A 14,561-nucleotide genomic window follows, 5' to 3' on the forward strand; every position below is an offset into this window, starting at 1 on the left:
GAGAGAGAGAGAGAGAGAGAGAGAGAGAGAGAGAGAGAGAGAGAGAGGAGGGTGGGGAGATCTGCTGCAGCAAACTCCTTGGGAACCAGTGAGAGCTTTAGTGTCTCTAAGGAGAGCTCTTGGCTTTCAGACCTCTCCTGGGGTGAAGAGCGCTGGGACCTAGGCCTCTAGGAGAGAAGACAGAAGCTTTGGCCAGGGTATGAGGGCACCTCTCAGTATTTCCACTTATCCCAGAGCCATTATGAAGAGTCTTGGTCCAAACTTCAGTAACCATAGGAGATGGGCAATTGATTTACCTTCTTCAGGACTTAATTTCTCCATCTGAGGAATGGGAACAATCATCCTTGCCATGCCTGTTCACAAGATTGTGGAAGCATCCAAAGTGCTTGGTGTGGTGCTACTCAGGGGTGAGGAGAGGCAGAGAAACGGCTTTCCTCCCAAGTGAGCCACCATAAGCACCTCTCCTTTCAGGCTCGGAGACCACCTGGGATGGTTGCCTTGACAATTCGGCTTGGCTGGTCCCCACTCCATCTTTGGTTTCAGCTTAAATGCTAGCCCTGCAAAGAGGCCTCCCAGACTCTGAGACACAGTCTCCTCTTGTCAGCTCCTGTTGGTAATTCCCTTTGTAGCACATCTCAGTTGAATAGTGTAATCGACCCGAATGATGATTTACTTTCTCTACTAGATCTTAAGCTCCACCAGGGAAGGGAAGTTTCCCTTGCACACCCAGCCATCTTATCAGCAGGAACACTGCCTCAGGCACTTGGCAGATAGGACTGGTGTATAAGATTCTGCTGAGCCAGCCAAGGCCGAGACTGCCTCAAGTACTTTCCATGCCTCACCCAACACCTAGGAGGCAACAACTGGGGCTCAGTGCCATCGATCCCACCCCCTGACCCCACCCCTGCTTATAAAAACCTTGTTAGCAGGGCATGGTGGTACATACTTGTAATCCCAGCAGTGAGGAGGCTGAGGCAGGAGGATGATCAATTCAGGGCCAGGCTGGGATACATAGCAAGGCTCTATCCTTTAAAAATAATTTTTTAAAAAAGGCAACAGGAAGGTTAGTTATCTCTCTTCTCTCTCCATTCAAGGAAGAAGCTGGCTAGATAACAGCTGCTGCTTCTTTCCACTCTCTCAGCACTTCAGGCCCTGCCCAGGACCCAAAGCTGGAGGTAGTGGCTCTATTTATCTTTGCACAAGGCTGCCCTCTGCTGGTTGCACATGCAAGAACTCAGTGGCCAGAAACCAAGAGTCTGAGGCAAGAGCCAGGGAAGAGGTGTTAGCTTGAAGGTGAGAAGTTAAACCAGTTCCCTCCTTCTGGATGGATCCCTCCAAATGGAACAGGAGACCATTCTCCACTGCTAGGAAAAGCAAGAAATGAAGGACCATACCATAGAGACTCTACTCACCTGCCAAAGTAGAGTAGGGTCAGAGAGGACTAGTTTAACCATAGGTTCTTGTCCTTAGTAGTGTGTGTAGCTAGCTCTACACACACACACACACACGCACACGCACACACACACACCAGAAACAGTAAGAGACTCTCTCTTATACACACACATTCTCTCTGTGTCTCTGTCTTTCTCTCTGTCTCTGTCTCTCTTACACACACACACACACACACACCCTAGTTTACAGCATTCATAGATTTCCATGCTGTAAATCTCCCAAATGGCCGGTTTCAAACACCAACACGAGGCCACCAAATGATCTGGGGAGACGGTCCTGCAGCACGCCATTGTATGGAATGTCTACCATGAAGCTGCCATGCACACAAATAACTTCAAAATAGGGGAAACTCATGGGGAAGTGGCGAGTTTTGAGAGTTCGTTCCAGTTGTTTTCAGTACAATATATTTAACTGCAAGGTTATATAATTTAATTTTTCATAATGGCTGTGTTTAACAACTGAACTGCAAAATTCTGGAAAATGTAATTATCAGTCTTGTCAGCCTACCAGTCAGAAAGACCAGGCTCCAGCACACTGATGATTCGTCCCCTCCCCTCCCCCTCCATCCTAGCTTCTGTCCCTCGGCTGTCTCCTCTTTCTTTCATGGTTCTCCTGGAATTCTGTGTGGGAAGATGGGTATGGAGAGTGCCGAAAAGATCTCTATGGTGGATACTGCTGTTCTCTGAGTCAGGAACCATAGGTGTAAGGAAAGAGGGAGAAATGCAAATTCAGTGGCTGAAGGCTCTCTCTCTCTCTCTCTCTCCCTCTCCCTCTCCCTCTCCCTCTCTCTCTCTTCCCCCCCCCTCTCTCTCTGTGTGTGTGTGTGTGTGTGTGTGTGTGTGTGTGTGTATGTGTTGTGAAATTTTGCAACTGTGGCTCACAGGCTTCCTGGAACTTGGACTACAGATCACTTCTTAGGTGCAGGGAGACAGTGCTCCCTCAGTGAGCCTCTGAGCACTGTCTGGGAAGAGAGGACCAGTGGCAGCTAAGTGAAGCGGCCCACAGGGAGCCGTGGCAGGCAAAAATAGGCCTCTGGGAAAAGGCTCAAATTGATGGGGTTCCCATCCAGGCGGATGTCTTCTAGCTGCCGGCGGTGCTCATATCTGTGCTCCCTGGTGTCACAGAAAGTGTCGCTCCCCATGGTCTCGATCATGTTATTCTGGAAGGAACAGCACACAGTGAAGGCTCACAGCCTCCTGTGCAGCTGGAGAAGCAAAAGTAGATAAAGCTGAGGCCATATAGGTTAAGAGAAGAGGACACTTCTGGAGAGTGAAGAGAGAGTGAAGAAATTAGAAAAGATAAGAGTAGGAGTGGGTGGTAGTAAGGAGGCCCTAAAGGGTTGAGAAGAGACAGGAGGTAGGCAAAGCGAGGCCATTAAAGCAGGCGAAATACCAACGGGTAAGGGAAGGTGAAGTTTTAAAAAGTCGTGGAGAACATTACTTCTATGACCACACCCTGAATTCCCCTGTTATCTGCCTTCCATACTACATGCTATTTTTTCTTTGGTCTGATCAAGGCTCCTCACCTGCAGGTGCAGGGAGCGCAGGCTGAGGGGCAAAGGCCCAGGGATGGAATCCAGCAGGTTGTCTGCCAGGTAGAGAAACTGCAGCTTCTCCAGCGCCTATGGGGACACAAAGAATGGGAGATCAGTGGGGGGTCATGCCAGGCTCTTGGCATGAAGAAGTGCCCCAGCAGGCCAGCATCAGGTGGTCTCATTCGTGGGCTGCAGTTATCTCTGCCTGTCTATCTCTGTGTCTGTCTCTGCTTCTGTGTCTCTGTCTCCCCTCCTTCTCCAAAATCTTACTTTGTACCTCAGGCTGACCTGAAATTCTCTTTATATCCTAGGCTCTGTCTTGTGGGGGTTCTCCTACTTCATGTTTCTGAGTCCTCCACCACCAGGTCCAGCTAAGGATGCGGGCTCTTTAAGGAGCTTTGCAGATCCTAACTTCACTGGATGCCAAAGGAAAGCTGCTGTCATTGAGTGCTAGCAGCTGGGGAACATAAAAGGAACTGTTAGAGCCAGCTGGGAGGAGCCTAAGCCAGGATCAGGTAAAAAGAAGGACCATGGGACATTTCAGCTCCATCTCAACTTCTCTGTCACCAGTGAAAAGTCTCCCAAATGCTCCACTCAGAGTGGCTATGGAGAGCATGCTCAGAGGGCACCAGCACAGCAGAATAGAACCCGAGGCACACAGGCACACAGAGCATGTGAAGAGAACAGCACTGTCAGAATCAGGATGGGCTGATCTGAGAGGACCATGGAGGAGAGATCAGCCGGCAGGGGCTCAGGGAACAGCGAGGAACAAGCTACCTCTTCCCAGAGCATCCACTCCCTGCATTGAGTTGCCCTGTGATCTGCGCAAACGCTGTGTTTAATCCTGCAGCTCTGTGTCGAGAGGGCCTCATCACTCACTTTGTAGCCGAGGAAACAAGATCAGAAGTGACTCACTCAGTGAGCTCAGGTCCTTGCAAAGCCCCTGCCTTTTCTGGGCCAAGAAAATGGGGCTGAGGGAAGGCAGAGAAGCACCTCCTAATATGGAAACGGTCGCTGTTTTGAGGGCTGGAACAGCCAGAGACCTCCCTGTACAGACAATCCCAGTGTTTCCTGCACAGCCGAGAGAACTAATGTGTGCAGGTTTTGCATCCCACCTACTAGGGGCACAGATCCTGTTCTCTGTGCCCTCTGTAGGCCCACAGCACACAGAAGACAGGGAGGGAGGATGATGTTTGTGAAGAGCAGAGGCTGAGTGAGCACACAGCTCTTGGTGAGCATGGTGATGATACACTGTCACTTCTGTACTCAGGGGGCTGAGGTAGGAGAAGAAGGAATTTGAGGGCATCCTGGACTATATAACAAGTACCTTGTATGTATATATGAGTATGTACACACACACACACACACACACACACACACACTATGCGGCAATTTTTTACTATTTACCTATTTGATGCTTCTAAGTATGAATTTGCAAAAAAAAAAATGAGCCTGCACAATTGAGCATTGCTTAAGGACAGGGATGCATTCTGAGAAATGTGTCATCGTGAAATTATTTACACAAACCAAGAGTGCTACAAAGATACTGATGACTCTGTCTTAGCAGGGCACCACCATGCATGTAGTTCAGTAGTGATAGAAATGTTGTCTTATGGTTTGACTGTACTTGAAAGACACAGAGAGGCTGCACAAAAGCAGCTGGTCTTTGAAAGCCCTTCCGAAGTGCTGCAGCCAGCACGTTGGGATGTTTCAGTCTTGTCTGTTCTCCCAGTGTCTTTAGTGGAGGCTATCCTGGGCTCTGGCCAGCCCTGTACCTTTGGTAGCCCTATAGAATCATATTTGTGTCAAATGACTTAACTCTGTCCATCAAATCTGGCCAGTAACCCACCGTGGTGGCTTGAATAAAAATGGTCCACATAGGTCCACAGAGAGTGGTGCTTTTAGGAGGTGTGGCCTTGTTGGAGGAAGCATGTCACTGTGGGCTTTGAGGTTTCAGAAACTCAAGCTAGACCTAATGGCTCACTCTTCTTGCTGCCTGCCAACTTGGATGTAGAAATCTCAGCTCCGTCCCCAATGCTATGTCTGCCTGAATGCCACCATGCTTCCTGCCACGAAAATAATAGACTAAATATCTGAACTGTAAGGGAGATTCAGTTAAATGTTCTCCTTTGTAAGAGTTGCTGTGGTCATAGTGTCTATCCACAGCAATAGAAACTCTAAGATACCTCTCAAATTGTGTCTCTTGTGAATCTAACCACAGAGAGACACTGGCCATTTAGTGGTAGACTTCAAAACCATTAAGATGATTTATAGGAGGTGGAGTCAGAGTGAGCTCCACAGACAAACGGAGTTTTCAAGGGCAGAGTGGATGAGCCGGACTGGGGTGCTGGTACAAAGACAAGCAGATATGTACATAAAGCCTAGAGCAGCGTCCTCACAGAGGGAAGGGGGAGTTGCCACCACTGGCTTCTGGTGTTCTGCCCCCATGAACAGGACCCTGAGGCCTGATAGCACCGGGTTTCCTATTCACAGAGGATGCAGATGCTACCAAGATGGTACATTGTAAAACACCCTTTTCTAGAGAATGTTTAATAAGCCATTCATGGAAAAAGAAGGAAAAAGAGGAATTGATTTTTGGCTCTAGACAAGAGTTGAACACGAACAGCTGTGAGGTCAGGGTACATGGACATGGCGCACTTTGCATGGTGGACTGACTCACCACGAAAGCCTCAGGCTGTATCCCAGAGCTTTGCAGCCGATTCAGGCGGACGTCCAGGAACTCGATGCCACTGGGCAGCACAGGCAGGGCTGCCAGCTGGTTCTCTGAAAGGATCAGATCCTGCAGGGCAGGCAGCAGGCGGAGGGCATCATTGTGGATGGAGGAGATGGAGTTGCCAGAGAGGTCGAGCCTTCTCAGTTTTGCTGATGGACGTTGGGAGAGAACACAGGGCAAACCTGGAACATACATTCCTCCTGGCCCTGTGCGGGCTATGCTTGCCTCCATAACATGACCCATTCTTTTCAATGGAGTTCTAACTAGCTCACCTCCTGCACCAAGTCCAAACCACAAGAAACAAGTCCACATCAGATCTCCTTTTAAAACCATGGCATTCCTCAATAACTTTCTCGAGAGCTTTGGTTCTATTCACCTTAAAAGGTTCGTCCCCACCCCCTAACTCCCACCTGCAAGGACAATAATGAACTAGTTCAGGAATTGCTGCATTCATCCTGTTCCTCTCTCCTCCTGTACAACTTCCTTTACATGGAAGACACTTGGTAGCCAAAAGGCTACCAAGGTAGCCTCCCACCTCAAACAGAGAATATGGTAGGAAGTAGCAAAACAAAGAAAAAGCAAGAAACTATTTAAAGGCATCAGAGTCATAGAGAAGAGGCTTAGGGGAGTCTAGCCCAGAGGCTAACACTGGGAGGTCAATAGGGAGGTCTAGCCCAGAGGCCAACAATGCTGGAACATTTTGGAAATGTTGCCTTTTCCTGTGCCCCAGATTCTTCATGAGAAGAACTGGCTACTTCTGCCATTTTAAAGTCTTAAAGGAAAGGAATTGGAAGGACTGGAGCCTCAGTCCCTTTGACAGCCCAGAAGTCATGTCTGTACCCTGAAAGTCCTCTCTGCCTGGCCATCACCTTGTCTCGAAGCATAACTCACTCAGCCCTTTGAAGTCTCCAGCCTGGATGAGGCTGATGTGGTTGAAGCGAGCGTACAGGTAGGCGGTCATCTGGGGAAGAGGAGGAATGTTCTCCAGCTCTGCATCATCACAGTACACAGAAGAGCCAAGGCACACACAGACCAGGCAGGTAGGCAGGCCTGGCCAAGTGGAAGACAGAACAGACGAACATCTCTGGTCAGACTCTCTCTTCAAGCCTCTGTAGCCAGTGGTCTTTGCTTTAGCAAATGTCTAAGCCATGGGCATCTGTGGCTTTTAGACTGCCTATTTTCCCCACAGAACCAACCAGCACAATGCACCCAGACAATACTCACAGTTGCTCTCAGTCTGTCGCTTAGCCTTGGCTTAAAAGTAGATTCACCTAACTACCACTCAGTGCAAGGCTCATTGGTGCCTTCGCCAGACCCTGATCCTTTGTAAGTTCTGAGTTTGTGTGGCTCTTTGTAGGACTTCTGTCTGTCTCTTTTCCAGAGGACCTTCTCTAGTGTCAAAAGGTAGAGTGTAGATGGAAAAAGCCAGAATTTTATGGAATGGTCAATGGTTGCTGCCTCTGTTTTAGGAAGAGGAATTGGCCGTGTTTTATGTGGATTCAGGAAGCCTAGCAGAGCTAAGGTAGAATGGACAGTGTCTGCTTAGCATCCGTTTCCTCTTGGGAATGTCACCAGTGTCCTGATTTTACACTGGAGAACAGCCCTTGCCTCTTCTCTGTCCCTGGTGCTCTCTCTGTACCCAATGGCCAAGAAATTCAGACAGCTGACCAATGTTAGTGTCCCTTGCTATCACAAGATCTCAGAGATTACTGAGAAGGAGGCTTGTATCCAAAAGGCACCGGAGGAAAGTTCCCAGCCCAGAAATGAAGCAGCAGGAGGGGCCAGCAAGGGCAGGGGACAGAGGCTCTGTGCCCTTCTTCTCCCAAGGCTGAGAAAGGCAGGTCCGGCTGAGACCCTTTAGGGTCTCTTCTAGTCTGAGATTGTGGCTGTAAGAATGGACTCCCAGGGACATCCCCATGTCAGTACCCCAGGTCCATGCTGGCAAATATCCTACAGGAGAACAGGACGCCAAGCACCAGTGAGTTCAGAATAAGCTTCATTCCTCCTATGTCCTTTGGTCAGAGTCAGGGATGCTGCACCCCAGTCCCCAGGAAGGCACTGGGGGCGGGATTGAGGTCTGCTAACAAAGGTGAATTTGAGACTGAAGCCAGTGTCTCTTCTTCGTTTGCTCCCATGCCAAGTGACAGCCACAGTTATTTACTCCCCTCTCCAGGCTTTTAATCATCTCTAATCTAATTACCTCTCAAACTGTTCCCCGAGTGATGCTGTTAATTAAGGTAGGGTGGCTTTGCTAAGGTGTAGGAGTTCTTGCTTGCTTTGCATCCCACTCAATTTGTGCACAATATTTATACGAAAGTATCAAGGACAGCCGGCCACTCCCCTTTACTGTAGGGGTGCTTGTTTTTTACCATGACAACCTCCCCTTCTTTTCCTGTAGTAGAGGCCAACCCAGACCCAGGACTCCCTGGCCTTAGCCCTCACCACACTCCATTTTAGAACTGCCTGGTGCTAGCTTCAGGTTGCTTGGCCCGTGACCTTCTGATTGCACACACTTACCATGGCTGTTCTCATGGCTGTTCAGTAGGCCAGTGGTGGTAGGTCCTGCCATTGTGAGTTGTGATGACAATGTCCTTGGAGCCACGGTGCTGGTGGGACTGCCTCTTGTTGGAAGAGTCGGACTGCTTATTTTAGCCTGGAGACACAGCACAAAGAACAGCACAGACCAGTCTATGCCTGAGAAGGACTTAACTGTGGTCCCTGGAAACCTCAGGGACCAAGTTCAAACTCGTGCAGAGGAATAAGTGGAGGGAGAGAGAGAAAAAGACGGAGCAAGGAAGAGACCTTAGTGAGCACAGCATCTAGTGTCTCCATACACAAACGAGGACAGTGAGGTCAAGAGAGGAAAGGGTGAAGGTCCCAACACAGAGCTGAAGTCCGGATCTCTAAGTCATCCAGGGGGGTGCTTCTTCCCTTCCTCTCCGTCGTTCAGGTTGGCACTACCCCCTGTCTTTACCTAGAGCCTGGTCACACCACAAACGGGCAGAGGCTTCTGGGCTCATGGAGCATGATGCACGTGGTCAGTCTCTGCAGAGGACAGGAGAGCTGGGGAGAACTGCAGACTGAAGTTTACGAATTGACAAGCCAGCATTTCCCTTTTTTAGGGAGAACATGGAGACACTGTTGACCCTCACCCCATGACATACATGGGGTCCTCCCCATGAAGACTCCTTCTGGGAGTGGTCCTACCAAGTATGCCACATGGAGTAAGACATCGGCAGTGAGTGTCCTCTCTCTTAGTGGCCTGTAAATGACAAGTTCCTAAGGAGGGATAAGAATTTGTGCCTTACGCCTGGGAAGATAGCACTGTTGTAAAGTCTTGCAATTGGAGGACATGAGTTTGGTCCCTAAAACTCTCTGTAGTTGATTAAGGCTCATAATCTCAGAGCTGGCGAGGGTTGCTGGTCAGCCAGCCTAGCTTACTTGACAAGCTCCAGGCCAGTGAGAGACACTGTCCTAAACAAACTGAGTGGACAGCTCCAGAGAAACACTTAAGGCTGTCTGTCCTCTGGCATTTCTGAACATGTGCGTGTATAACACACACACACACACACACACACACACACACACACACTTGCACGCACTTGCGAATTTACATCATATAGCAAAAGAGTGGGGGGCTTGAGAGATTTGTATTATAGGGCAGGTGGAAAGGGTTCTGGCCCCTAATCCCGTTTCTTGCAGGGATTCCAAATCATCTCTGTCCTCTCACCTCAGGGATCTGGTCCCCATAGTCTGCAAGCTCCTCATAGCTGCTCAGGTCAATGACTTCACTGTAGTCCTCTAGGCTCAGGGTATAGTTCCCCACATGCAGGGACGTGTAAGTGTCACCTTCCTCAGGGCTCTGCTCTTCTCTTTCCCTCTCCCCTAGGAGAGAGGCCATCCCTGCCTCCTGCAGCACCAGAGTCAACAGACTCAGGAAAGCCAGGAACTTCATGAGGCTCTGAGGGAGAAGGAGGAGTGGGAATGGCTGAATCCCTTTCATGTGCATCCTGTGGGTAGGAGGTAGAAGGGCCGTCATTTGAGCTTGCCTAGTGGGAATGGCTCACAAAGTTAGCCAGCCTCCAATCTGCATGCATGCTCACTCTCGCCCTCTGTCACATGAGCTCACTCAGCATCTTCATCTGGCGCTCCTTAAAGTCGGGGGGTCTGGTCTGTGTCTGGAGGTATCTTTAGCCATCACTCCCACTGCAGCTCACAGTGTGGCGACCACACAGGCTCCTGTGGACAGCTTCCACAGGCTGGCTTACTCATCTCACCACAGACATGCTTACCACAGTCCCCCGTCCACTCACTGGCACACTGGATACACTGGTATATTTGTACCAATATTCTCTAATAAACAACCACATATTCAGGAAAAAAACCCTCATCAACCTCCCCTCCTCAAAAAAAACCCAAGAAACCAAAACCAACTCACCAAAAAAAAAAAAAAAAAAAAAAAAAGCAGCAGCAGCAACAACAACAACATACCTTTAGAGAAACTACATTAAAGAGACATTTGTTTCCTTTTCGCTTTTGTTTTCCTGAGATAGGGTCTCATGTACCCTAGGTTGGCCTCAAACTTATATACTGGAGAAGGACTTTGAACTTTTGATCTTCCTGCCTCTACCTCCCAAGGGCTGGGATTACAGGTGTGTACTATCATGCCTGGTACATAAAATGCTGGGTATCTAGCACAGAGCTTCAAGCATGTTAGGCAAACTTGCTATCTACTGAGTTCTCTCCCTAACCCTACTTGTGGTTACTCTAAGGCCACTCATTCATTCAGTCACTTAAACATTCATGGGATATCTATTAAGTTGTAGTCTCTGGACATGCCTCTGGAGGTGCAGAAGGGAATAAGCCCCAGCCCTTTGTGGAGCAACCAGTCAATTTGAAGACAAAGTCTTATAACTTAACATACAATGTTAAAAAAAAGGATATTAGCTCCTAACATAGACTTAGAAATGTAGCTTTTTAGAAACACATTGTAGAAAGCAGAGGGCTTCTGTGCGGTTATCAGGTCTGTTCCCATCAGAAAGCTTGGCAGCTATCTGTATACATATGTGTTTGCACATGGGTTACTGCACGGACATGCTGTGCATACATATGAGCACAGACGTCTGCCGTTCACTCACATCTGTGCAGACAGGTGAAGCATTGTGTGTGCTATGGGATACAGAAGTATCTGCAGCATCCTAGCCAGTATGCAGCTGATTACACAGCCCTCCCAAAGCTGCCTGCACAGGTTTCTTCTTAATGGTAAGTCCCCAGCAGTTGTAAGAGGTCTCTTTGTTCCCTGTTCCCACTCCAAACTGAAATACATAATCTTTAAAACTATCCCCAAGGCAGTTTACTGACCACCCAGAAGCCCTTGCAGCTTTTTTGATCAGAGCATCGTTCTCTTGCCACCCTCTCTGCCCAGTTCCTGTCCCAGTCCCGACTCCATGCCTTTGTTTGCACGCCAGTGCGCGTGAGGCCTTCAACCTTGGGCCTTACCTTTTAGGTGCTTTTGGTTCCGTCTGGCCCAGCAGCTTCCAGGGAGAAAAAGGCTGTGATGGAGATGCTGACTGCCTGTCAGACTAGGGGACAGCTAGACACTCCCTCATCTATTGGCCAGGGAGAGTGCAAGTGGTTGGCCCAGGGATCCATGTGTCTAATTAGATTTCCCAGTTCTTTGAGGTGCCCTGCTGTTTCCCTTCCTTTTCCCTCAGGGGTCCCTAATCTCATTTCTTCACCTAATGAACAGCAGTTCTTTGCTCAAGCATGCATGTGAATGCATTCACACACACACACATATGCACGCATGCACACACAGGCACCATGGCCTCCACACTTTCTTCTCTGGTCTTTGAGGGTTGGTCAGTTAAGTTAGATTGGGAGTTTTCCAGAAGGCTGAGCTGAGGTTTTCTGGACTGATGGAGCTTGCTGTCCCTGTCTCTCACTCCCCAGCCCCACAGAAATAATGACACTGGACTTCATAATGGAATCTAAAGAGCATAGATGGGGGGGCACCCCACCCGGGCACCCACCCAGCCCTACCCCTAGAGCACTGTGGTGGTACAGAGAGAAACAGGGAGTGGGGTTGGCTCTGAAAACCAACCTTAAGTTCACAGCAGTGGTCAGTCACTAAGGACAAGACAGGAAGTTCTCTAACCCCGTAAGAAGAAAGAACAAGGACAGGAGTGGGGCATTGGCTTACAAACACCCAAGACACTGTCATTGTTCACGGCCTCTGGCCTGGAACCTAACCCTTCTCTTCCCACGAGGACTTTCCAAGGGCCCCATCTTTCCTTGAGATAAAACCCAGATATCCCCAGAGGAGGGCCAGGGCTGGAGAATGTCATTCTGATTCTGCTGCCCAGGTTCTTCTCTGATGCTCTCCACACCCTCCTCCTTTCCTCTGGTCACACCCTGAATCCCAGCAGGGAGGCCCCCTGAAGTACAGCTATTCAAATTACTTATTGTAGAGGAGGAAATAGAGTGCAAAAGAGAAGCGATTGGTCCAAGGTCACCCAGGGCCAAGACTAGCACTACATTTTGAGTGTTTTCTGGGTTCACAGGCTCACCTTCTTACAATCTCATCCCAGGAATCCCGAGAACACAGTGACTCTGTGCCCTCAAAACAGATGGCCTTAGCAGAACCCATCTCCAGCTTGTGATGCCAGGTGAGTGGGCAGACCTAAGAGCTAGACCCCGAGGACTCTCCAGCCTGTGTGGGAAGGGGATTCGGCAACCCGAAGAGGCCACCTGTCAGAACAAGGATGTTTTGTCTCAGAGATTCCCCCATCTGGAGTGACAGCTTCAGAAGCTAGGCTGGGTGGAGGGAGGTAAGAGTCCCAAGCCAAGAGGACGCCCTCGAAGCAGATGGCACATTTGGCTGGCCCTACCCCTTCATTCAATTCTTCCAGAGACCCCTGGTCTCCACAGACAGCCGAGACGGTGTCCCCCTCCCACCTTCACGCCATTTATCCCTGCAAGGAATACAGATGAGACTGTTCATCCATTTCCCCCTGCCACCTGCTCCCACTCTTCTCCCCGCTCTCGGTGACACACCCCCTCCACACTCCCGCCGCTCCCCTCCTACCCCACTCCACCCCACTCCACCCCACTCCGCCCCAGTCGTCCCATCTCTCTTGAGCGTCCGCCCCCGCACTCCCAGGCGGCGCAAGCAGCCCTGCACTGCGCACGCGCCTGCTCCCACGCATTCCCGGCCCCCTACCTCCATCCCCCCTCCCCCCTAGGGAAACTCTGCGATGCAGGCCGGCTCTCATCCTACACTTTCTCCCAGCTTCTATTCCCGCCTTCACAAGCTTGCGGGTGGTTCCCATGGATTTCGGAGGCGTTGGTGGATGGGAACGTGGACCTGTGTGGGAAGCGGCAGGCGGGCGGGCGGGCGGGCACAGTCCCTGATCCAGGAGCCTGGCAAGCGCTGCCCTTCAGCAGAGACATGAGGTTGTACTGATGAGACGGAGGCCACAGGCCATGTGGACACAGAAGTCTGGCCAGCTGACCCTCCTGCTGCCCTGTTGGGAAGTGAGAGAAGAGGGCAGAAAAGTTCAAGAGACCCGCCTGCCTTTTGGTATTCGCTCCTGAAGACTGGGAACCCCCCCCCCACACACACACACGTGGTCTTGACCCCAGCCTAGCTATTTACCGGTTTGTTCCCGCTCTTGTTCCAAGTCATATGCTTTCTCCTCCTCTTATCTGGCAAAACTGGATTCCTCAGAGCCGGCTCACGAAAGACTTCCCAGGCAGAGGAAAAGGTCCCCCACCCCCCAGTTGCATATAGTTAACATCATTACAACCGAGAGAAAAGAATTCGTGGACACACCCCACCCTCTTATCAAGTTATTAATTCCCCAATGGAGTGGAGAATGCATCATCCAACTTTGAATTCTTTACTGGGACCTGCCTGGCACACAATTGGTCTGAAGCCCGCACTTAACAGGAAGGTAGAGTTGGGCGAGGGCATTTGTCAGTTTTCATCCTGCACAAGACAGCCTAGGTTAGGAGGGTTGAGAATCCCCTTCTGTAGCCGAATCTCCTCTAAAGAGAGCCTTTTCCGAACTTGTACATGGCCTGTAGACCTTTCCAGATGATTTGGTCCTTGGCTGTCTGCCCTGGGCACTTCCCGTGCACACTGTATTTCTCCAATTAGTTAGAAAAGATGGCTCTGCCTCTTCCTGCAGTGCCTTGGTGCTGCGCACCGAGAAACCCTCCACAGTTTGATATTGGTAGTTTCAAGAACATGGCTGTTTTGAGTTCAATCGGAGCTATTAGATTTCTAGTCTGACTTTAGAAAAAGCTTTGGTATATTTCTTTTCCATTTTTTTGTTTGTTTTTGTTTTTGGTTTTTGGACAAGATCTTACTATGTAGCCTTGGCTGGTCTCAAACTCTTAGAAGGCTCTGTCTGCCCCTGCCACCTGAGTGCTGGGATAACAGCCACCACCCCTGGTGGCTAGGAGGTTTTTTTTGTTGTTGTTGTTTTTTTGTTTTGTTTTTTAAACAAGGTATTTATGGGGCTTAAAGCTATGACTCAGAAGTTAAGAGTATTTGTCACTCATTTAGAGGACTGGGATTTGGTTCTCAGCACCCACACAAAGGCTCTCAACCATTCATAACTCCTGTTTCTAGGGGATCCAGTGCCAACTTCTAATCTCTGTGGGCTCCAAGCATGCATGTGGTGCACATACATATATGCAGGCTAAATGCAGGCTAAAAGAACACCTTTAAAGATAGATCTTTTCTCTGCCCATCTTCTCAGCAAGCAGTAGGGAATGTGGAGAAAAGACTGCTTTAAGTATCATTGCTGACATTGACTCATTCACAAGGTCAGG

The 14,561-nt window shown here is 49.7% G+C and overlaps 1 protein-coding gene across 1 annotated transcript; it reads right to left on the minus strand.

Annotated features, from left to right (window-relative positions):
• Positions 1 to 2,263: 2,263 nt before the first annotated feature.
• On the minus strand, positions 2,264 to 11,329 carry Optc (opticin). Its single transcript, XM_028764745.1, is given in 7 exon segments — positions 2,264 to 2,611; positions 2,978 to 3,073; positions 5,667 to 5,869; positions 6,612 to 6,770; positions 8,238 to 8,373; positions 9,451 to 9,730; positions 11,220 to 11,329. Coding segments are annotated over 7 exon segments (1,158 nt in total). The 3' UTR covers positions 2,264 to 2,437.
• Positions 11,330 to 14,561: the final 3,232 nt, after the last annotated feature.

Source organism: Grammomys surdaster, unplaced genomic scaffold (assembly GCF_004785775.1).
Source record: "Grammomys surdaster isolate TR1022 unplaced genomic scaffold, NIH_TR_1.0 145, whole genome shotgun sequence".
NCBI lineage: Eukaryota > Metazoa > Chordata > Mammalia > Rodentia > Muridae > Grammomys > Grammomys surdaster.